The 25961-nt window shown below is 34.5% G+C and overlaps 2 protein-coding genes and 1 long non-coding RNA gene across 3 annotated transcripts; 2 read left to right on the top strand and 1 right to left on the bottom strand.

The window, feature by feature from the left end:
- Positions 1–467: 467 nt before the first annotated feature.
- Positions 468–15523, top strand: LOC25502872 (LRR receptor-like serine/threonine-protein kinase EFR). Its single transcript, XM_039828824.1, has 4 exons — positions 468–1221; positions 2574–2789; positions 13247–13618; positions 15265–15523. The coding sequence occupies exons 1-4, from the start codon at positions 600–602 to the stop codon at positions 15519–15521; spliced, it is 1467 nt and encodes a 488-aa protein (XP_039684758.1). The 5' UTR covers positions 468–599; the 3' UTR covers positions 15522–15523.
- Positions 15524–17063: 1540 nt separating this feature from the next.
- Positions 17064–22090, top strand: LOC120577529 (receptor kinase-like protein Xa21). Its single transcript, XM_039829104.1, has 3 exons — positions 17064–17142; positions 19400–21385; positions 21582–22090. Exons 1-3 carry the CDS (start codon positions 17064–17066, stop codon positions 21932–21934), a joined length of 2418 nt encoding a protein of 805 aa, XP_039685038.1. The 3' UTR covers positions 21935–22090.
- Positions 22091–24419: 2329 nt separating this feature from the next.
- On the bottom strand, positions 24420–24815 carry LOC25502871 (uncharacterized). Its single transcript, XR_003008054.2, has 3 exons — positions 24786–24815; positions 24607–24668; positions 24420–24520 (listed from the first exon to the last, which is right to left on the bottom strand). It is a non-coding gene; the product is annotated as an uncharacterized lncRNA (long non-coding RNA).
- Positions 24816–25961: the final 1146 nt, after the last annotated feature.

The raw sequence follows: 25961 nt of genomic DNA, 5'->3' as shown, positions 1-25961 counted from the left end.
GTATTGCTACATCAATTAATTTTTTTTTTTAGTAAATTGCTACATCAATTAATGAATATAAAAATACATTGGTTGTCATATTTATTATTTGATTTGACAACATATTATTGTATGTATGTGTAAAGTATTATGCATTGACATAATATACTAATTAAACTCAAATAAAAATACCATTAATCTTTTTTTCCACAAGAAGAGTTAGTTTTTGTGCCATACATAACAACATGAATGCGCGAAGATAGTCAGATTGTAATGAATTATTGTTTTTTTTTTTTTTTTGAAGGGGTAATGAATTATTGTTGGACACATTAGAATTTTCCATGCAATTATGTACGCTATACTTTTGTCCTTTTTTCATTGACTGACTTTTAAATTGCAACTTGGGAAAAAGTTATTCCAATATCTATCTATCTAGACTTGGTTGATTTGAAGCACTGCCACTACCGACACTCTCGGTATGAGAATCTCTCACATTTACACAAAATGACGAAAAGTGGAGAGTAACGTCAATAATAGCATAGGAAACTCATTTTTAAAGCACTATATATCATCCCTATCAGTCCCTTACATCGTCTCTCATACACACACACTAAGGAAAAATGGTGAATCTATCATCTTGTCTCTTACTTTTTTTGCTATCATTGCATTGTTTTGTGGCTTGCTTAGTTGCGAATCCAAAAACCATCACAACTGATCAATCTGCTCTTCTAGCATTCAAATCACTAATTACTTCAGACCCCTATGATATGTTGTCTAATAATTGGTCAACATCCTCTTCTGTATGCACTTGGGTTGGTGTCGCTTGTGATGAGCGACACAACAGAGTCCATAGTTTGAATCTCCAAAACATGAGTCTTAGAGGTATTGTTTCCCCAAACCTGGGGAATTTGTCGTTCCTTGTTATACTTAACCTCTCCAGCAATAGATTCAATGGTCAGTTTCCTAAAGAGATATATCGGTTGCATCGATTGAAGGTTATTTCTATCGCCTTTAATGAGTTTGTTGGAGGAATTCCTGAAACGTTGGGGGAGTTATCACAACTTCAAATTTTGCATCTTGGCGCTAACAATTTTAGCGGTTTTCTTCCCCAATCGATTGGTAATCTTTGCCAATTAAAAAGTTTTGATATTAGTCGGAACATGTTGTCTGGACCCATACCTCAAACAATTTCAAACATGTCTTCACTTGAATATCTTGTTTTCCATCTTAACTACTTTTCAGGTAATGCTAGCTCTGATATTCTGTGTCATATTTTCTATATTTCTTGTATTCACACTATTTATGATTTTATAATTCACAGTTGCACATATGACTAATTTATAAAAATTCATAATAAACTCCGCACAAATTGGGCGTGGAAGCCCAAATTATGCGTCAAGAAGTATTTGCAATGTCATTTACATCGAGAAATAACAAAAGATTAATGATAAAGTTGACAATAAATATAAAAAAGGCTTAAATGCTCTTTTGGTCTCTTAACTATTTAATTGGTATCGCTTTGGTCCCTTAACTAAAAAAAAAAATTGTTTGAGGATTTTAAGTTTTTTTTAGTCTCGTTTTGGTCCCTTCTGTTAGGTTTCCGTTAGTTTTAATAAAAAACGTTAAGTGTGGACACGTGTCACCTTGTCATTGGCTATGAGATTTTTTTTTTAATAAAAAAAATTAATTTTTTTAATATATATATTTTTAATTTTTTTGTAAAACATTCCCAGAACCAATGACAAGGTGACACGTGTTAACTCTGGGACACGTGTCACTTTTTCATTGGCTTTGGGATTTTTTTAAAAAAATATATATTTTAAAAAAATAATATATTTTTTTTGAAAAAAAAAAAAAAAAAACTCAGAGCCAGCTCAATTGGTAGGGACATTGCATAATTTATGCAAGGGTCGGGGTTCGAACCCCAGACACCCCACTTCTCAACATATAATTGTGTGAGCTCTAGCCACTAAGCTACTAGACAAAAAAAATAAAAAAATAACTTATTGTGCTTGCTAAAAAGCCCCATAACTCTTCTTAACTCGTAAAAGAATTTCTTAGTAAAAATACAAAATTAAAAGTATTTGCCTTATAGGATCCGCAATTCTTTCACCGCTTGTTTGGAAAAAAATAATCCCAATCCGTGACGATAGACTAGTAAATAAATATATCTATTTTATTTATAATTTAAATTTTATTCAAAAAGAAACGAAAAAAAAAGTAAGGACATGCATAAACATATTTTATTTAGAATACTCTCGAAATATTCCTACGTTTTTAACCAATAAAGAAGCTTACTAAATAGTGTTGATTCCTACAATCCCAACTAGCATATTTTAGTCAGAATACTCTCACTATATCATCCCAATACCAATACCAAGCACAAGACCTACAAGATATCCTCAATTACAAGAAGACACAAGCGAATCAAATACATCGCTTAAACCTGTAAAATTGCTAACCAACTACAGAAAAAGCAGCAGAACATCAAATAATTCCAGTCCAAAAACATAAAATGAGTCAAGATCACGTGTCATGTCAGAAAATTGATGTCTTATCTTGATAAATGTGATATTAATGTTACACACATGCAGGTGAAATTCCATCGCTTAACAACATGACTTCTTTGAGGGTGGTCAAATTTAGCCATAACAATTTAAATGGAAGACTATCAAATGATTTTTTCAATCAGCTTCCTCAACTTAAATATTTAACTTTAAGGAACAATCAATTTGATGGAAGCATTCCACGATCAATCGGTAATTGCACATCCTTGATATACTTAGATTTATCATCAAACTTTCTCACAGGTATGTTGTATTTTCTATCTCGATATATTTACCTGAAATAAGATTCACAAGTATCATTTTTACAATTATTTTACATTTCCTAAAAGCATTCATTTACCTTTTTTTTATTTTATTGAATTTCATTTTTTTATTTTGGAATCATATTCTCTTAATATTCATAAAAAAAACAGTCTCTTAATTGAAAATGTTCTTTAATATGAACAACTTTTCGTAAAAGATGCATAGTTAACCCTTTAAGAAATAGAATTAAAAATTCAAAAAAATGTATTCTAGAATTTTTTCAATAAATTTAATGAAGTGTGTGTAGTTGGATAATAAAGTGTTAAGTGGAATGAGATAATAAGTGGTGTATACTTAAAAAGTTATAGAGATGTGCAGAAGTCAACAAGTAGTATAAAAACAGAGTATTAAACGCATGCAGTAGAGAGAAGTGTATAGAACTCTCTCGTGAAATGTGTAGAATATTGTTGTATGGTAGAACTTATCATTTGTATACTAAGCAAGTAAAATGCAAGAAAATAAAAAGCAAAGCATCGTCTTAACAAGTAGATATTGTCCTTCTCTTAAATTTTATGTCTTCCTCAATTGCTCCCAAAAGCTCGCTATAACCTCCTCATTTTAAAAAAAAAATGTGGCATCAAAGTTTATGCTACGATAAGAAATCCTTCCATAGTCATGGAGAATTATGAAGAAATGTCTTTTCATGTTCCACTTCTAAAAGGGAGTACGTATGACAATTTGCGTATCATAATGAAAGCTCTTCCTCGAGCACATGATGTTTGAGAGGTAGCTGAAAACCGTTATAAGGAATCACAAGATGAAGATTCGTTAAATCAAGCACAATGATATATTTTGAAGGATTTAATAAATAGAGACAAGCAATATCTCTTCCTCATCTACCAAGCACTAGATAAATATGAGTTTGAAAATATTTTAAATGCAACATCCTTTAACGAGTTATAGAAGAATCCTTAAACCTTTTGCAAAGTTGAAGACAAAGTAAATAAGATATGTCTCCATACTCTAAGAGGTGATTTCGAATCCCTACATATTTTAATAATTTTTTGAAGTTAGAACATGTGAGAAATTTGGAGAAAATACTCTTATCTTTAGATCCCAAATTCAAGCATTTTATTGTGTCAATTGAAGAAACTAAGGATTTGAAGTATATGACGATAAAAAAATTACATCAACGATCATTGCAAGTTTATTAGGATAAGCACAAGAATAAATAAGAGATCACAAATAAATTCTACAAGATGCACTTAAATGAGAAGTAAGAAAGACAAAGAAATGAGAAAATCCAACAAAGTTGAGGTCAAGAACAATTTGGATCTGTCAACAATGGACGAGGTTTAGATTTCACCAGCAACAATTATGAGAAAGGCGAAACCTTAACAAGAGGAAGAAGACGTTTTTGGATGCAGGAAGACAAAGGTAGTTACACATCAACTCAAAAGCCCTCATGAAGGCATAAGAGTTTGGATGGATCTGTGAAGGGGACAACTTGGTCCAACGGAGCACCTCTCGTTGAAACTCGGAGAAAGGGAGCTGAAAACCCATGTCTTTAAAAACCACTTCATACATGGGAAAGATATGGTTTCCATACTCCGAGTACACCCGATCAGAGGTGCTCAGAAGCAACAGCTCCCAATCGTCCACCCCTCCGATGGAACAAAAGGGGATTTCTCCCACACCGTCGCCTGCGAAAACAGACTCCGTTTCCTGAGGTTCCTCCCCGAACTTAAAGGATTCTGGCGCAGCAACCTCCTCGTTTGCCATAGAAGACCTGAAAAAGTAAAGGAAAAAGTGAATCTAAAAATCAGATCCACCCCTCCTTCACCCATCAAGTCAGCCACGACGAGGAAGGGGTCAAACACCACCGCTAAAAAGGAAAAATAGAACATCTGAAAAACCGTTCAAAGGCGAGCAAAACTAAAAGCTTAAGGAAGAAACTAAAGCCTGTCACCAATGTTCTTTTAAACATATACAGAAAACAAACAGCATCCTAAAACTGATGACGCACGGTGGAAGCCACCTTAACAAACGGCTGAAACCACCAAGTTAGAGTAACTACTACCCTAAAAAGCATGCATTTCTACAGTTTCTAAAACAGAAAACTAGCGGAAATAAAGCATGAAGAAGAGGATCATCAGAATCTTACTTGTTGTAGTGGATGGTTGATCGGAAAAGAGAGTTGAAGGTCCGGAAAACGCTTCGTCGGAAAAATGAACTTTGGAAGAAAAATTTCTAAGTCTCTGAGAAAAAGAAACGCAGTGATACTCCAAACAACGTTTGAACTATTTATACTCGTTTCATGAAACCTCCCAAAGGTCGCATGGCGTTATCCAATACAACCCTTCATATGTAAATCTCCCCTCAAACGGCACATCAACGACCCTAATCAAATCAAATCTTTCATCAAACGGTTCTGATTCTTTGAAGTGGTTCCCCAAACGTCAGGACGAAATCAGCGATGGTGATGACACCTTGGAAACACAAACCAAGAACACCTTGCAGGCTATAGGTACTCAAGTATCGCAATAGCCTTTACACGTGTTAGTCGGAAACCAAAGGTCTTGTCTCCTCAACCTTCCCCTAAAAGACGTGGGCATTAATGACAGAATGACAATCGACCAAACTTCCAGACGAGGAAATCTTTCCTCCAGCCGAGCATTTTATGACGGACACGACACTTTCTTTGGGCAAAATTGTTCGGTTGGAGGGCGAAAGAATACCAAAGGATAGTGGGCACCCCACTCACGTGCTCGCACAGTCCTGAAGAAATTCTTAATCTCCAATCTCTATGACCTCCCGACTCAGAAAAATCCACCTTGTCCGCCAAGGCGAGATCGGCAATCTTCAAACATACAAAATGAACTCCCTTATACGACCAAGCCATGGACAACCATCTACGCGCGCACTTAAGTCATCACTCTTCATCAAGAGCAACGACTTGGGGGGCTACTGTTCTGGACCGGCCAAAAGGATCTTTGGCCAATTTATTTGGGCCGAATACCATCCAAAGCCCAAACACCACGTTTGGCAAAATTACTCGCGACAAACACCTTCCGTGTGAGGGGGGTGCACGAAACGAAAGGAACCGATTCAAACGAACCCCAACGTCTCTTTCCACGTTCCAGCAATAAACTCACAGGCGGTTACACTTCCCACGATTTCGTAACCGTCAGAGTAAGGTGTGCCATTACAACGGCTTTGCAGCCCTCCACCTCTAAAAATAGGGGACTCAATGCAGTCCCCATGGTAGAATCTTTCTTCCTCTCAAACCCTTACTCTCTGATCTCTACTGAAGCATTCAAGAAGCACCACATTCACGACACCGGCAGTCACCTTCTGATCAGGTACGATCAAAAGCTATGGAAATCTATAATTCGTTCAGTCCCGCGCAAAGTCTGCCAACAACGAAGAAGGCAAAGTGGTGAGCCAGGTAATGACATCAATGTCATGTACCAAGTCTGCTAGGCCATCTGCACAACAATTTCCTTCACGGAAAAAATGAGACCAATTCCCCCGATGTTCCAAAAAATTATATTCATTTAAACGGTGGAAGAGGACCCTGAGAGCGAGTTTTGTATGGAACTTTTTGCATATTCTTATTTTTCCGAGACTTTGACACAACCTCTGTAAATGGTACCTCGGTTGCTGCTGCTTTAGATAGCCAATTGCGCATAAAATCCAAGTCTTTTTGTAGCACCGGATCTGTCTGAGAACCCTCCGAAGCCACAATGCTACTGATATCAAGAGTTTTATTTTTCACAGGAGATAAAACAACGATAGTGTTTCCCTCAATATTATTTGCAATTATATCGTCTGAAACTTTCTCAAGATGCATACTAAAAGTGTGATTATGAATAACAGGACGATGAGAAGAGTGAGTTACCATAGGTGACGGAATTCCTCCCGGGGTGTTATTACGGTCTGCCCCTTGATTTGCTTTCGGAGCTGCAATTTCTTCCTGACGATTCTGTTCATCAAACTGAATTGTATCCTTCAAAGTTTCGACCTCTGATGACTGTTGCACAAATTTATGCGGTATTGTTTCCGTTTCCACTTCCTCTGTAATTTGTTCAGGAACCATTTTGTCTGACTGCAATTTCACGATTCTGGTCCTCAATCTGAAGTGTATCTTTCATAGTCTCGGTCTCTGATGTTTGTTGCATATGGGCAATTTGGTTCGGTACCGGTGTTGTTTCCGTTTCCTCTTCCACCAAAATTGGTTCAGGAACAATTTTGTCTGTTGCACCAAAAGCTAAATAGGAACCAATGCGAGAAGGGTTTTCCTTTGTTGGTATCCAAGTAGCCTTCTGGATCGGGACCTGCTTCTTCCCTTTTGCTAACTGTTCTTTAGGTGCAGTTGTTTCCTTTCGGGGATATAGTCGTCTGCAAGCAATGACATCATGTCCAATATTCTGACAATGTGAACAAAAATCAGGCATCCATTCATAAGCCACCTCCAACGTGAAGGCATACCATTCCCTTTCAACGATGATTTCATGAAATATTTTACGAGAGAAATCCATGTCGACTAGAATTCGCGCATAATGGCCAAATAGGCGTTTGACGTTGCATTATCAATCAAAAGAGGAGTGCCCACCGCACTTGCAATCTCCTGAAGTGTCTGCTCCATCCAGTACTCTTGAGGGAGTTCTAGCAGTCGAATCCATACCTGAGCATGAGTGTTGCGGTGCGTATGCATATTGAAATCTTTGGACCATTTGAAGAGCCTAAGGACACTTGGCTTCAGGTTTAAAGTGCCTGCAGCCCAGACCAACCTCATATCCATCTCTGAAGCAAAGAAAAACTCGTAAAACCCTCTTCCTAAAGACATCATGCGCCAGGCACCTGCTGTCTTCCAAATATTCTACAATTTCGATTCAATTTCCTTGGTAGTATAGGGTTTATCACCCTTGTTCAGAACAAGACGGCCCCGTAAATTAAACTTGCAGACATCCATCCCTCTTTTATAGATACCCTGGGTAATTTTAATACTGACTGTTTCTCCACGGATTATTGGCTGAGCCAAATTGTCATTAGAGGCAGCCCTAGTTGTCCCCGTTAAAGCTTGTGCAAAAGTGACCACCTGTGAATCAGCAGGCAATGGCGGAGTGACAACCCTTGCAATTTTGGGAGCGACTACAAGAGTGGACATTTCAGCCTGCCAAGAAAAAATGATAAGAAAATGTATTTCAATTATTCACACACTGTGTATGTATAAATATACAGATATAATCCTTACATTGTGCTAAGCATTATTACAAAATAATAACAAATAACTACATATAGTCAACAGTATTAACTGTGATTGATACACCTCAATAGTAAGAGAATCAGTCTTAATATGATAATTAATTCCATATCATTCCTTAACTCTCCCCCTCAAACTGGTGGTGAGGGAGTCACTCCAAGTTTGTCTCTTAAAAAATTGAATCTTGAATGAGTGAGGGATTTAGTCAAGCAATCTGCGATTTGGTCAGCTGTAGGAACATAAGCTATTGTGATTTTATCTTGTAGCACTTGATCTCTTACATAATGCACATCAATTTCAATGTGTAATTTGGAACGAGCATGCATAACCGGATTGGATGCAAGTGCCTTAGCACTTAAGTTATCACACCACAAAATTGGTTTTCTTGGTAATGGCAGTTTGAGTTTATTTAGAAGTGATCTGACCCATGTTATCTCAGCTGCCAGATCAGCTAAGGCCCTATATTCAGATTCAGTGCTAGACCTTGACACTACTCTTTGTTTCCTTGAAGACCAAGAAATCAGTGTTTCACCAAGGAAAACACATTGTCCTGCTATGGATTTTCTATCATCAATGCTTGTAGCCCAGTCTGCATCTGAGAATCCAACAATATCTAAATCAGTAGAAGGCTTAATATGCAAGCAATAGTTTATTGTACCTTGTAGATACCTTAGGATCCTTTTTATTCATTGCCAATGATCAATGGTTGGAGAGCTCATGTATTGACTCAACTTGTTTACTGAAAAAGCAATGTCAGGGCGTGTGTTGGTTAGATATTGTAATGCTCCTATAGCTTGTCTATACATAGTTGGCTCTTCCATTTTCTGCCCCTCAACAGTGAACTGTTTCCCAGTCACCATAGGTGTTGGACAAGTTGAGGATTTTTCCATTTTGAACTTCTTGAGTAAATCATGTATGTATCTTGACTGTTTTAGATACAATCCTCCTGTATCTCTTTGTACCTCAATTCCTAGGAAGTAGTGTAGTTCCCCAAGGTCCTTAAGTGAGAAAACTACATTTAGTTGTTTGATGAATGCTTCCAGAAACTTGGTAATGCTACCAGTCACAATTATATCATCAACATAGATTAGTAGGAAGGTGGTATGATTTGAATGTTTGAGAATGAAGAGAGATGAGTCACTTTTAGTATTGTGAAATCCCCAATTTAAGAGAGCATTCTTTAGGCTATCAAACCAAGCCCTTGGAGCTTGCTTCAATCCATAATGCCTTAGATAACTTGCAAATGTGACATGGCTTTGTAGGATCTGCATATCCTTCTGGTTGAGACATGTATACAGTTTCCTTGAGATGTCCATTTAGGAACGCATTGTTTATGTCCAATTGTCTAATGTCCCAATTGAGATATACAGCAATAGCAAGGATAATTCTCACTGTACTTGCCTTGACAACAGGACTAAAGGTTTCTTCAAAATCTAGACCAGCTGTTTGTTGATATCCTCTTGCAACTAATCTTGCTTTCCTTCTTTCAATTGAGCCATCTGCCTTAAATTTTGTTTTGAACACCCATTTTGAATCAATGATGCGATCTTGGCCTTGATATGGTACTAGTGTCCATGTTTGGTTCGATATTAGAGCTTTGAATTCTGAGTCCATTGCTTGCTTCCACTCAGGTCTTGCAAGAGCTTCACTAGCACTTTCGGGTTCCTTGTCATCTGTGCAGCCTTGTACCATTCCAATGTATGGTTGTTTTGGTTTGTGGATTCCATCTTTGCTTCTAGTGCACATCCAGTGTGTGTTGGTGTTGCTTTCTTCACCTGTTGCTCTGACTTCAGGTTCAATATGTGTACTCATTTGACTTGTTTCAGTTGAGTCGTCATTTTTATCTATTCCAGTATCGTCAAGCCCATGAGTTGATTCATCACCATCATCACTGAACCTGTCTATTGTTGTTGACTGGTCTGCACTTGAATTATTCTCAAAAGTTGAATTTTCTCCATTTCCCATTGGCTCATTTGTGGTGTTTGTTACAGCAGTACCTGCAGGAAAAAGGGGAAATAATGTTGTAGCATTTTCAGTTAGAGTTTTCAATGGATTTCTTGTGTCAAGAAATCCATCATGAAAGGGAAAATGATCTTCATTGAATACTACATGTCTTGAGATGAAGACTCTCCCATGAGAATTGATACACTTGTATCCTTTATGAGCACCGCTATATCCCAAGAACACACACCTAGTTGTGTGAAATTGAAGCTTGTGCTTATTGTATGGTTTGAGACAGGGATAACAAGCACACCCAAAAGGCTTTAGGAAATTGTAATCTGGCTCTTTCTTGTGGATCAAACAGTAGGGACTCTCATTTTGAGTAACAAATGATGGAAGCCTATTTATCAAGTATACTGCAGTAGAGAAAGCCTTCCACCAATAATGCATAGGCATCTTTGCTTGAGCTAGCAAGGTTAGGCCTAACTCAGCTACATGTCTATGTTTCCTTTTAGCTCTACCATTTTGTTTGGAGGTGTAAGGACATGACATCCTAAATTGAATTCCTGTTTCAAGTGCCACTTTTTGTACAGGTTTAAACTCACCTCCACTGTCACATTGAATAACTTTTATCCGTTTATTAAATTGGTTTTCAACAATGTTTTTGAATTGCATAAATGCATGAATGGTATCAGATTTTTGCTTTAGAGGATAAATCCATGTGAATCTGCTCGAATCATCTATAAAATGCACATAATACTTAAAACCAGAAATTGAATTTATTGGTGCAGGACCCCATACATCAGTGTGGATCAATTCTAAAACTTCCTGAGCATGGGAGGTAGAGGACTTAAAAGGTAATAAGTGAGATTTTCCTAACTGACATGCTTCACACCCTGTCTAAGACTTTATTGCTAGGATGTCCAAGCTTTCTATGCCAAATTTCCTTGATTGACAAATAGACACATGGGTCTTTGTTTGTTTGAGAGCTGATATAGACCATCTTTAAGCCTCCCTTTTAGAAGAACCTTCCCTGTCAGTTTGTCCTTCACATAACAACAATCATGATCAAATTCAACAATGGTATTATTATCAGCAGTTAACTTTGACACACTTAGCAAATTTTTGGTGATTTGTGGCACATATAAAACATCATGTAGATTGAGGTTTTTAAGTTTTGATGCGCCTGAAGCAACAATTTTTAATTTTTCACCATTTCCAACTACCAAAGAGTTCTTACCATTATTTTCAGTGAACTCTTGGAACTTATTAGCTTGATGTGTCACATGATTGCTAGCCCCACTGTCAAAATACCACTCATAGTCTTGATCGTTGTACGGTGATGCTAAGAAAGCACTATTTGTTCCTTGTTTCTCAACATCAACATTTGAGTGACGGGTGCCTGTGTAGGACTTATCAAAACGATAATAACAGTCTACAGCAGTGTGACCAGTTTTGGTGCATACCTGGCAGATAGGTTTAGACAGCCTACCTTTTCCTCTGCCTCCTCTCATGTTTCTGAAATTTGATCCTCACCAATTTCCTCTATGATTGAATCTATTTCGTCTGAACTCAGTTTTGTTAGCAACATTTGCTGTAGCATTTAGATTGATATTGTTGAAGTTGTTGAGTTGATCAAGCCTGCTTTCAAATGCAAGCAGTTGAGCCTGCAAATCCACCCAACTGATGTTGATCTGATCAGACAGCTTGACCACAACAGGATTGTAGTCAGCGTCCAAACCGTTCAATGTCTGAATTACAAGATCAACATTTGAGATTGGTGATCCTGCCATCTTGAGTTTGTCAGCAAGATCTTTCATTTTCATTAGGTAGTCCTCCATTTTCTTCTCTCCTTTCCTAGTGATGTGAAATTCAGATTTGAGATATGTAACTCGTGATCTTGTGCCTCTTCCCAAAGTTGTTTAGATGTCTCACAGTGCAACAGTTGTGTTGCCATTCCTGTTGTCATTGAGTTTAGCAGCCAACCTAGAATTTGTTGGTTATGAGCCTGCCAATCCTCAAATTCAGGATTGATCTTTTTGCCACTTGTTTAAGATGATGTTATGAACTGCTCTGGACACTCCTTTGTCCCAATCATATAACCATCGAGCCTACAACCTCTTATTATTGGTAGGACCAATGATTTCCACAGAGGATAGTTTTCTCTGTCCAGCTTGACAGAAATGCTTGAAGGGAGTTCATTCTTTTGGTTTGAGTTTGCAGCGAATGACATGGCTAAATGGATCAAGAGCCTTCAAGCTTAAGAGCTCTGATGCCAAGAAAGAATGATAAGAAAATGTATTTCAATTATTCACACACGGTGTATGTATAAATATACAGATATAATCCTTACATTGTGCTAAGCATTATTACAAAATAATAGCAAATAACTACATATAGTCAACAGTATTAACTGTGATTGATACACCTCAATAGTAAGAGAATCATTCTTAATATGATAGTTAATTCCATATCATTCCTTAACTTGCCAGTCAAACATGGCAGCTGAGATCACAAACCAAGAATGAGTCAGAGGAGTGTGTGATTACCAATTGTTGTACACCAATATGTTGTGTTGTGAACAAAACCCACATGAAGCCAATCAGAAGAAACCACAAGAGAATATGGCCACACGTGAATCAATTGGAAGGAACACACCAATTTGTTGTGCACCAATTAATAGCCACCGAAATGGAACCAAAAAACTAAACACGTGAAGCTACGAGGAACCAACGTGAGCCAATTAATGGATCATGGAATGAAGAACATGAGGCGGCGGCGCCACCATCTCCTTAATCCCTTTTATTTGTGGTACTATAATAATTAAATACTTTGTTTTCAACCCAAATATAACAAACTTGGACACTTGTAAAAAAAAAAAAAACAAAACTAATTTGGACAGTACAATCATATATACTTGGATGTAAAAGATGTAAGTTTAAACTAAAACATTATGTTTGTACTATCATTTACAATTGATTATAATTTTAGAAAGATACATTGTAAAAATAGAAAGGAAAAAAAAGTAATAAATGGTAAATAATATGATAGGAAAATAAAATATATTTTTTTTGACAAGAGGAAAATAAAATATTATTAACGATTCATATTAATACTGTAATACAATTTATAAAATAAGACAATTTTGTTTTTAGTGATGAAGGTAGTATTTGACTATTTATTTTGATTGGGTGTTTGAACTATCTTAATTAAGTATTTGTCTTTCCTTTTTTTCATTGTTGAATTAAAGGTGAAATTCCAAAAGGGATATTGGGTGATCTTAGACGGCTGAACAGACTGTACCTTGACAATAACCAGCTTTCAGGAAACATATCGTCAATATTCAAATTCAACAACTCATTATTGCAAGAATTTTATCTTAGCTATAATAATTTGTCTGGCAATCTTCCGTCATGTATTTGTCACGAGCTTCCAAATCTTAGAATGTTCTATCTTGGTCATAATGATATTTCTGGTAACATGCCGACTGTTTGGAATCAATGTAAAGAGTTGGAGAGATTATCTCTAGCTTTCAATAGTTTCAACAAAGGACCCATGCCAGGTGGCATCCGAAGCATGACCAAACTTCAACGACTATTTCTTATGGGCAACAACTTGGAGGGTAAGATATTTTCACTGACAACATTGTCTGTTTCTTATACTTGTTTCTCTATAGTATATGCTTATAAACTTGATAAACGACTTAATTCTTTAATGATGAAAGTGTTTAGGTTTTGCAAAATCTGTATTTCTGAGAATTAATTTAAGATTGTCCGCAATCCCCTTTTGCCTCTAAAACATACTCCCTCCGTTCCTTTTTAAGTGTCACTTTTGAAGAAATATTTTGTTCCTATTTAACTGGCATTTTCAAAGTTCAATGCAGCATTAAATGTTGTTTTACCAATATTGTCCTTAGTTATTTATTGTGGAGAGAGAAATATATGAAATGAATATTAAATGAATAAGATCATTATAGTAAAAGTATAGCTTATTGCATAAAAAGTAGTATTAATTGTTGATTATCTTGTTTTGTGTAAAATGTCAAAATGTGACAATTAAAAAGAAACGGAGGTAGTATCACACAATAATTTAAGATTGGCCGCAATCCGATTTGTTTGTAAACTTTCATAAAACTATATATCTCTTTCCAATTTATTATCCCTATAATATTCAAATTTTAGTTTAATATGTAATAGATCCCACACATTGGTCTTATATAGCACGAAAAGAGCGGTTGAGGCATCATAACATTATTTGGTAAAACAACCGATAAAATTAGTGGTTCGATTAACTTATAAATCATCTACTATTAGCTATGAATATGAAATTAATTGAAAAACATTTGTTTACTATTTTTTTTTTCAATTAAGACAACAATTGTAAAAATTAGAAAAAAAATGATAAGCTTAAAGCAGTAAAATATTAGTTATAAACACGTAATCAAATAACGGTTACTAAATAGATCATTTTTAATTAGTCATATGAATTTATATGTTATAATATATCGATTATAAGATAACTTATTGGTCCCCGAGATCTTAGCTCAATTGGCAGGGACATTGCATAATTTATGGAGGGTCCGGGGTTCGAACCCCAGACACCCCACTTCTCAACATTTAATTGTGTGAGCTCTAACCACTAGGCTACTAGACCAAAAAAAATAAAAAAATAATTTATTGGGCTTGCTAAAAAGCCCCATAAGTCTTCTTAACTCGTAAAAGAATTTCTTAGTAAAAATACAAAATTAAAAGTATTTGCCTTATAGGATCCGCAATCCTTTCACCGCTTGTTTGGAAAAAAATAATCCCAATCCGTGACGATAGACTAGTTAATAAATATATCTATTTTATTTATAATTTAAATTTTATTCAAAAAGAAAGGAAAAAAAAAAGTAAGGACATGCATAAACATATTTTATTTAGAATACTCTCGAAATATTCCTACGTTTTTAACCAATAAAGAAGCTCACCAAATAGTGTTGATTCCTACAATCCCAACTAGCATATTTTAGTCAGAATACTCTCACTATATCATCCCAATACCAATACCAAGCACAAGACCTACAAGATATCCTCAATTACAAGAAGACACAAGCGAATCAAATACATCGCTTAAACCTGTAAAATTGCTAACCAACTACAGAAAAAGCAGCAGAACACCAAATAATTCCAGTCCAAAAACAGAAAATGAGTCAAGATCACAACGTGTCATGTCAGAAAATTGATGTCTTATCTTGATAAATGTGATATTAATGTTACACACATGCAGGTGAAATTCCACCGCTTAACAACCTGACTTCTTTGTGGGTGGTCAAATTTAGCCATAACAATTTAAATGGAAGACTACCAACTGATTTTTTCAATCAGCTTCCTCAACTTAAATATTTAACTTTATGGAACAATCAATTTGAAGGAAGCATTCCACGATCAATCGGTAATTGCACATCGTTGATATACTTAGATTTATCATCAAACTTTCTCACAGGTATATTGTATTTTCTATCTCGATATATTTACCTGAAATAAGATTCACAAGTATCATTTTTTCAATTATTTTACATTTCCTAAAAGCATTCATTTACCCTTTTATTTTATTTTATTGAATTTCATCTTTTTATTTTAGAATCATATTCTCTTAATATTCATAAAAAAAAAACAGTCTCTTAATTGAAAATGTTCTTTAATATGAATAACTTTTCGTAAAAGATGCATAGTTAACCCTTAAGAAATAGAATTAAAAATTCAAAAAAATGTATTCCAGAATTTTTTCAATAAATTTAATGAAGTGTGTGTCGTTGGATAATAAAGTGTTAAGTCGAATGAGATAATAAGTGGTGTAGTCTTAAAAAGTTATAGAGATGTGCAGAAGTCAACAAGTAGTATAAAAACAGAGTATTAAACGCATGCAGTAGAGAGAACTGTATAGAACTCTCTCGTGAAATGTGTAGAATATTGTTGTATGATAGAACTTATCATTTGTATACTAAGCAAGTAAAATGCAAGAAAATAAAAAGCAAAGCATCGTCTTAACAAGTAGATATTGTCATTCTCTTAAATTTTATGTCTTCCTCAATTGCTCCCAAAAGCTCGCTATAACCTCATTTAAAAAAAAAAAAAATGTGGCATCAAAGTTTATGTTACGATAAGAAATCCTTCCATAGTCATGGAGAATTATGAAGAAATGTCTTTTCATGTTCCACTTCTAAAAGGGAGTACGTATGACAATTTGCGTATCACAATGAAAGCTCTTCCTCGAGCACATGATGTTTGAGAGGTAGCTGAAAACCGTTATAAGGAATCACAAGATGAAGATTCGTTAAATCAAGCACAATGATATATTTTGAAGGATTTAATAAATAGAGACAAGCAATATCTCTTCCTCATCTACCAAGCACTAGATAAATATGAGTTTGAAAATATTTTAAAAGCAACATCCTTTAACGAGGCATAGAAGAATTCTTAAACCTCTTGCAAAGTTGAAGACAAAGTAAATAAGATATGTCTCCATACTCTAAGAGGTGATTTCGAATCCCTACATATTTAAATAATTTTTTGAAGTTAGAACATGTGAGAAATTTGGAGAAAATACTCTTCTCTTTAGATCCCAAATTCAAGCATTTTATTGTTTCAATTGAAGAAACTAAGGATTTGAAGTATATGACGATAAAAAAATTACATCAACGATCATTGCAAGTTTATTAGGATAAGCACAAGAATAAATAAGAGATCACAAATAAATTCTACAAGATGCACTTAAATGAGAAGTAAGAAAGACAAAGAAATGAGAAAATCCAACAAAGTTGAGGTCAAGAACAATTTGGATCTGTCAACAATGGACGAGGTTTAGATTTCACCAGCAACAATTATGAGAAAGGCGAAACCTTAACAAGAGGAAGTGGACGAGGATACACTTGTTAAAATGTAGGCAATTACACTTCAAAATGTATATTTTCAAAGAATAGAATCGAGGAAGAGATCGACCATGTGAAATGATAGGATTGGAAGTTTTAAATAGTGAGGCTATCATGTTGACAATGGTGCAAACTACCTTTGTGTGGCAAAACAATCATGTTTTTGGATTTTCATGAATCCATAAATGAAAATGTCTCATTTGGTTGTGATTATAAGATTCCAGTGAAAGGAAAAGGTTGTTGATCCAAAGTGGGTTTTAGAACAATGTCTATATGGTTTTGATGTTAACAAAGTATAAAAGAATAATTGGATACTCTAATGTGTGTTCGAGTGTGCCGGACTATATAATTAAATCCCGACTTCATAGTCAAGTTATTGCTTTTGAAACATCAAGCTCTAAAGACAAATGAAAGCATTTTGGTACCCCAAGAGAAGCTCTTCTGAAGACTTAGAAGATGATTTGAAGAAAGACAACAAAAAGTCAAATATCTGAACAGAAGATGCATTAAGCCTTCAAGACTTTGATAAGGACAAGTTTTGATAGAAACATAATATGATGGAACCAAATTATGAAAAAAGCAAGTTCTGATCGACACGTCACTCTGACCAGTTTTGTCTTCTTCTGTTGGAACGTTGCTTTCCAGTTCTGTTGGAAAGTTTTCAAAGGCAAAGAGAATAAAACAAATCACTCCCAAAGAAGCAAATAATCTCTCTAGAACTATTCAACGAAATTATCCATTAGAGGAAAAATATTTCAAACCTAATCAAAGTTTCCCAAAGACGATTTTGATTTGCTCGCATTCTTCAAATAATGACTCTTTCATTCTCTCATATTTAAGAACCTGAGTAGTTTGAAGAACATAAGAGACTTCACATAATTGACAAGTGCCAAAACTCTGTCAAAATACAAAGTTCACAAAGACTTAGAAAATTCTTAGAAACCTCTGTCTACGTAATTGTAATCCTTTGTCTACGTAAAAAACTCTGTCTACGTAATTGTAATCCTTTGTGATGATAGTGCAAGGTGACTTGACTAACCTCGATTTTAGGGTGAACTAGAATAAAAACTTGTGTTGTCTCTATCTCTCTCTCTCTCTGATCATCTTGCTTTCTATGTTTTGTTTAAACATTTAGAAATAGATTTTTCAGAAAAAGGCAACACAATTCAACCCCATCTTCTTATGTTTTTCTCACCTTCAAAGATAATATCTTAAATTGTTCGAAAAATGGATGACCTGAGTTGATTTCAAATGTCTATTATATCCCAAACTTAAAGAATAGTACTTTGAGATGAGGAAAAGTTTTAGAAAAAGAATATGATATTAAGTTGAAAGATTCAATTATCTCCATCAAATATGAGAAAAATAATCTCATCACCAAGGGGTTTTAATGTCGATAAATAGGATTTTATGGTTGAATATCCAAAATGATGTGGAAAAATGTATCAAAGCTTGCTACAATAATGATCCATCATGGTGTTTACATCTTCCATTTGGATAGTTAAATTTTGGAGGCTTAAGTTTGATGTTGAACCAATCTAAACCGATCTTTTTTGGTTTGATTCTCGGTTTTTCATTTTGAGATCCAAGAAATCGATGAATCGAACCGATGCTAACCTCACTCCTCATTTTAATATTATTATCCCTCTTCACACACACTTATGAGTATGCCTAAAATTAAAGCCGTGCATAAAGTACTACTTAATCCATTCACTTTCTCCCATCGTCATCTAATCTCATCACTCAGACTCGATTTCATTTCTACTAAAATAGGAACCCTAGCCATCAACCACACCTATGACCTATCCAACCGTTCCTCATCACCGCTGAGATCATTCATATGTTCGTTAGTTTTATCATGTTTATGCCTTCAAACTTTTGAAAATATATCGTTTTCTATGCCTTTGAAATATTGAGTAAGGTTAGTTATAAAAAGTATTTTGAAAAATAGATAACACGAAAAACAAAACATGAAATACAAAATTCCATGAAATATTTTAGTATGATGTATGTTTTAGGCATGAGATACAAATTTGTGAGAATTGAAATTTTTTTAATTGTATTTTCAAATAAACTGATCAACCGAATCCAACCAAACCGATTTGTTTGGTTTAGTTCCTTTTTTAAAAAGAGTGAAAACAAAATCAAACCAAACCAATGAAGATTTCATCGGTTTGAACTTCTTTTTTTGAGTGAAAGCCGATCCAAAACAAACTGTTACACCCTTAATGATAATGTTTAAATTTTAAGTTTTTTATTATAATATTTCTTTATGAGGATTTCTATATATTGCCAACTACGAATAGATAGCTAAACCAAAGCACATGAAAACAAAACATTGTCCAACGTAAAAATAAATATCCAACGGTTGAAAAGCATTCATAATATTCCACAAAAGACTAATTTGTTGTAAAAATAAATATCCAACGGATGAAGGATCACTATTTGAGCAATAACCATCTTATTAACATTGTTTCTTATATCCATTTCCAGGTTCGATACCCGAGGAGATTGGCTATGTTGATAAACTTTATCAGCTATTTTTGTATAACAATAGCTTAAGTGGATCTATTCCTTCCAAAATCTTCAACTTGTCATCACTCACACATTTGGAGGTTGAAAATAATAGCCTCTCAGGCACAATTCCATCAAATACGGGATATAGCCTTCCTAGTCTGCAATATCTACACTTGAATGATAACAATTTTGTTGGAAATATTCCAAATAACATATTCAACTCTTCTAATCTTATTGTTTTTCAATTGTATGACAACGCATTCAGTGGAACTCTACCCAGTATTGCTTTTGGAAATTTAGGATTCGTTGAATTCTTTCTCATATATGACAACAATTTGACAATAGATGATTCTCATCAATTCTTTACTTCCTTGACAAATTGTAGATATTTGAAGTATCTAGACTTATCAGGGAATCATATACCCAATCTTCCTAAGTCAATTGGAAACATAAGTTCAGAATACATCAGGGCAGAATCATGTGGAATTGGTGGTTATATTCCCCTAGAAGTTGGAAACATGAGCAAATTGCTATTTTTTGATCTGTATGACAATAATATAAATGGACCAATACCTCGTTCAGTCAAAGGGTTACAGAAACTTCAACATTTGAGTCTTAGCAAGAATGGACTACAAGGATCATTTATTGAAGAGTTTTGTGAAATGAAGAGTTTGGGTGAGTTGTATCTAAACAATAATAAGCTCTCTGGAGTTTTACCAACATGTTTGGGAAATATGATTTCTCTTATAAGGATACATGTAGGATCTAACAGTTTGAACTCTAGAGTACCTTCATCTCTTTGGAGTCTTAGAGATATATTAGAGATAAATTTTTCTTCAAATTCTTTAATTGGTAATCTTCCACCTGAGATTGGGAATTTGAGAGCAATTATACTATTAGACCTATCAAGAAATCAGATTTCAAGCAACATTCCAACAACCATTAATTCCTTACTAACATTGCAGAAGCTCTCCTTAGCAGATAATAAACTGAATGGATCAATTCCCAAATCATTTGGTCAAATGGTAAGCTTGATCTCTTTGGACTTGTCCCAAAATATGTTAACTGGTGTTATTCCAAAATCCTTAGAATCACTTTTGTATCTTGAAAACATCAACTTCTCATATAATAGATTACAAGGAGAGATTCCTGATGGTGGACATTTCAAAAATTTCACAGCTCAATCATTTATGCATAATGAAGCACTTTGCGGCGATCCTCGCCTTCAAGTACCTACATGTGGTAAGCAAGTTAAAAAATGGTCAATGGAAAAAAAGCTTATATTCAAATGCATACTTCCCATAGTTGTGTCAGTCATTTTGGTTGTTGCGTGCATCATACTTTTAAAACATAATAAAAGGAAAAAGAATGAAACTACTCTTGAAAGGGGTTTGTCAACTTTAGGAGCTCCAAGAAGAATATCGTATTATGAACTTGTGCAAGCAACTAATGGATTCAATGAGAGTAATTTCCTTGGAAGGGGGGGATTTGGCTCTGTTTATCAGGGGAAGCTTCCTGATGGTGAGATGATTGCAGTCAAAGTAATTGATTTGCAATCAGAGGCAAAATCAAAGAGCTTTGATGCAGAATGCAATGCGATGAGAAATCTACGGCATCGAAATTTGGTAAAGATTATCAGCAGTTGCTCAAATCTTGATTTCAAATCATTGGTGATGGAGTTCATGTCAAATGGAAGTGTAGACAAATGGTTATATTCAAATAACTATTGTCTAAATTTCTTACAAAGGTTAAATATAATGATAGATGTTGCATCTGCAGTAGAATATCTCCATCATGGTTCTTCAATACCAGTGGTTCATTGCGATCTAAAGCCTTCTAATGTCTTATTGGATGAAAATATGGTTGCACATGTAAGCGATTTTGGTATTGCCAAGCTCATGGATGAAGGACAATCTAAAACTCATACACAAACTTTGGCTACTGTTGGATATCTTGCACCAGGTAATTTCTTCTGTTTTACTTCTTATCATTTTCTTCTTTTATGTTTTCAGTCCTAACCAATCTATTTGATTCTGTCAAGAAAAAGGTTCTACAATACACGTCAGTAATCAACATGTTATATTTGTAATTAATGTGTACATAGTATAAATCTAAGCCTTATTGTTTACACTATTTGATAACTAGTATTAACATGCAGAGTATGGATCTAAAGGAATTGTTTCCGTCAAAGGAGATGTGTACAGCTATGGGATCATGTTAATGGAAATCTTCACAAGAAGAAAGCCAACAGATGATATGTTTGTTGCAGAACTAAGCTTGAAGACATGGATCAGTGGATCATTGCCTAATTCAATCATGGAGGTCATGGATTCAAATTTAGTCCAAATAACTGGGGACCAAATTGATGATATATTGACTCACATGTCATATATTTTTAGTTTAGCATTGAATTGCTGTGAAGAATCACCTGATGCCAGAATCAATATGGCAGATGTTATTGCGACGCTAATCAAAATCAAGACTTTGGTTGTTGGTGCAAACACAGTCTAGTTATTTTCGTTTGTAAACTGATGTAATTTTTTTCCTTTTGTAATGTTTGTGTTTGATGTTTTCAATATTGTTTTTGGATTGATGTCTTGCTACTTCTGGTTTGTCCTTTCAACTGTCTTCATTGTTGTATGAGAATGAAGTTGGCTATTTCCTTAACATATTTCCTTTTGCTTTTAAAGAAATCGACTAGTGAATAAGGATGATCACAGAAGCATGTAAATGGTGTGTACTGTATCCATTTAATTTGAAGTTTATTAATGGTGCAGTCTTTGGAGGAGAGTAGTGAGGGTCTTGAATCATTGTGTAAGAATGGGAAGAAAAGATCTTCTATTACTGAACTTTGTAATCAGTTTTTGGATGATTCTAGTTTCTGCATAATTGCTGATTTTTCAGTTTTTGCTGAGAATGTATCTTAAAATCAGTTAGATGAGACAAAGGATTTATTTTTATTCATGGTTATAAGAAAACTGACTTTTGTATTAAACAATTCATCATATGAGTAGCAAAGTATAGTATAAGAGGTTTTCTTAGCTTGGACTGTGTGCAAGAGTTGTTGTAGAAGATCCTTACACATTAAAATACAATGTCTTCCTATGTAAAATTCTTATAAAGAATGTACTGTCTGATGCTTCTTTATTTATTTGAAGGACAACACTTCTGATCATTGGTGTATTCGTTGTGCAACACTGAAACAATGTTGAGATTGGTGATCACATTCAATTAATTCATTTTCTCAAATTATTACCAATGTCAACATGTAGCATCGTGTCAGGTGTTCGTGTCTGTGTCAATTTGACCTCACAAAATGGAGAGCTATACTTAGAGTTAGCACCTCCATTGTCGTTGTGCAGTATATTTTCTTTCTACAAGTACCAACATGTCTCAGAATTGTTGTAAACATTGTCTTCACGATGCGGGTAACTTTGGTACTTGTAGTTTGATAGATTGAGAACATGAATTTCTTTCTAAAATCTATGTTGAGAATCTTTCATTGACACTGAATTTATTCTCAGACAGTTCTGAATTACCTTAGTTTTACTAGATATTGACTTGTGGTTTAATGCTATTGAAGAAAATATCACTCCCATCTTTATTTTGATATCCTCGAGTTTACTAAACTCACAGTCAGACACATTGTGCTCTTAACTTTGTGCTGATCAAAGTTTTGTAACACATTCTTTCAATAAAACAAAAAAAGTTTTTTAACACATACATTGATAAATATGTAAAAGAAGAACCACATTTATAATGCAACTAAAATAGTTTTTCATAAGCTTCTGAATCTTCCATGTATGAAAGCATCTCACGTGTCAAACGAAGCATGCGGATGCTTCTCTTCATCTTAAGTTCTTTTATGCATTGAACCGTTGCCTCATGACTTACTTGATTTTCGTAAGTATCTATGCTCTTATAATATGTAGAAATTAAAGCAAAAGAGAGAATTGAGAATCAATGGAGTTTAAAATATTGGGTTAGTTTCTAAAGTCAAAAAAAGAGGGTGTACAAATATTTAACTTAAAATATTAATTTAAACTTGGAGAAACAACAACAATCAAGTCTTATTCCATTAAGTGGGGTTGGCTAATTTCAAAGCGTATATCTTTTGAATTTTATTTCAATTTTAATCTAATACAATTTTCTTGAAAATTCATGTAAAATTTTCTTGCCCTGCAAACTGTTACTACCATGCTACATATAGAAAACTATGTACCAAAACATACAAGCATACAAAGTAGAGGTGTGCACAAGAGCATAAATATACAGATTGACGAACCTGATTAAAAAAAAATGTAGTTGAGGATGAGAATTTGGATCTACTGTGGCTTCAAAAAGAAGAGGAATAAACGCGTTATCCAGAATATTCTGAAAGGAGCTAACAATTCCCATACTCCTGTAGATATTATATAGACGCGGTAACTATGCGAAGAAAGAAGAAAACAAATAGTCAATGAGCAAAATGATAATTCAATAGGGGACTAGGGTTAGGAGGGATCTTTCTTCTATTCTTAAACATTCACTCAATCACATTGTTCTATCGTTTCATTTGTTTCTATCAAATTCCACTTTAGTTCCAACACCCACTACTCACATGCAACTTTACCCTCATATGGTTTCAAAGTTAAATTTTTTTAAGTCACTTTCTCTTGATAAGATGGACCATATAGCACACTTTAGAGACCTTATACAAGTGATAAGTGATTTGGATCAATTTTCCGAGGGCATTTGACGTGATTATTTTTGCATTGTAAAACTGTCTATTGCAATTTCAGGCGAAAAATTATGCTGGTTCTAAAGAGAATTTTTTTTACAGAAGACCCATTCAAGTGTTTGAATCCCTTAAAACTGTAATAGGAAAATGATAGGGTGCCACAATGGAATTACTTCCGAGACCCAATGGCTTATCATCAAACCAGGCATGAGAGAAAGAGAAAGAATAATGCTGCAATAATAGCAGCCAAAACAAAATACTACCTGGATTAGTCATACGGCGTTCTTACTATAAAGAGCATTGTTCACAAACCAACTTGCAAGCTGATCCCATTCGCTCTGTTTTCTTCCATAAACAGAGATCCTGTACTCGGCCATCTGAAAATTTTACTTTATAACATAAGTGCATTGAGATATCAAATATCACATGGGAAATAAGCAACTTAGATCACTGAAAAATATACCTGATATTTACTTGCTTCAAGATCTAACAAAACTTGCTTTGTTACTTCAGCCAGAAACCTTCCTGCAATGCGGGTAGTTTTAAGCTATCGAAAAACATCAACTAACACTTTTAATAATCATTTGGAGTTCCTAAACTTTACACTTAAATAATAGGAATCATTCTCATTTCCAAACTAACCCTGGATAAGATTATTTTGCTTTAAAAATATCTCTCTGAGTCTACTCTGTCCTCAAGGATTATACTTTAGGTTGAATTTGTCAAATCTATGAAATGTGCTCTTATCTGCATGGACGTCCAACAAATCCACATTCAGATCATATCTGCATCATAATCGTTACTAATTAGAAACATGCAAGCCCATATGTGCTCGTGATTTTCGGATATCAAACCATTAATTGATTTGAATCGTTAATCTTTGAACTCTCGATTTTTATTCGTGGGAAGGGAAAAAAATGAGTAAAAACCCTCATCGAGACTTTGGATTCGGGGGTTGGTTACGCGAAGGGAAGGTGCTAGCACCCTAAGCGTCTACGGTAATCCGTAGGAACCTCTTACCTAATTTATCTTGTGCTAAATTCATTGCTTATTTGAAAATTATTACCTAAAAATCTAAGTGAAAGAATGGGGGGAGAAGAAGTATGTTTTTGGTTATTTTTATTTGATTTGGAAGGATAAAAATCCTATGCCTACATACCCTTAAAGAAAAGGGATCAAAACCAATGTAGTTCACCTAAAAAGTTTCTTTTTGGTGGGTTAGGTTGATTTTAAGATATTTTTGAAAATGGGTTTTTAGAAGGGAAAGAGGCCTCAAGGCATGAAATAAAATAAGGTGAGGTTGGTCAAATTTTAATTACAAGAAATCAAATCTATTATGAATGTTAATTCAATTAAGCATTTGATTAAGAAAATAAAAAGAAAACACTTGGGTTACAAACCAAGGTTTATTAAAAAATATTTTTGAAGTTTTGACATATTTGATTTTTTGTGGTTTTTGAATATTGGACTAAAATTAAACTAACGGAGCATAAAAATAAAACGTAGGTACTTCATGGTGACGTTGGATCACCATAAAGACCTTTAACCTAAATTATAAAGCATAAAGAGAGGCATACACACGCACGCACACATGCACCTACGACTATTACATAAAAGCCTATGATACATTCTAAAGTCTGCGGAAAATAAATGACAAGAAAAATAAATTATTTACATTAAGCCTAGTTTACATTCTAACATAAATGAATAAAACATGCATGAGAGAGTATAAAATAATGAATACGATGCTAAAAAAAACAAAAAAAAAAAAAGAAAGATAAAAGGCATGAAAGAAATAATAAAAAAAATGAGGTTCCA

Source organism: Medicago truncatula, chromosome 8 (genome assembly GCF_003473485.1).
Source record: "Medicago truncatula cultivar Jemalong A17 chromosome 8, MtrunA17r5.0-ANR, whole genome shotgun sequence".
Lineage (NCBI taxonomy): Eukaryota > Viridiplantae > Streptophyta > Magnoliopsida > Fabales > Fabaceae > Medicago > Medicago truncatula.
This window is presented reverse-complemented; position numbering and strand designations above follow the sequence as displayed.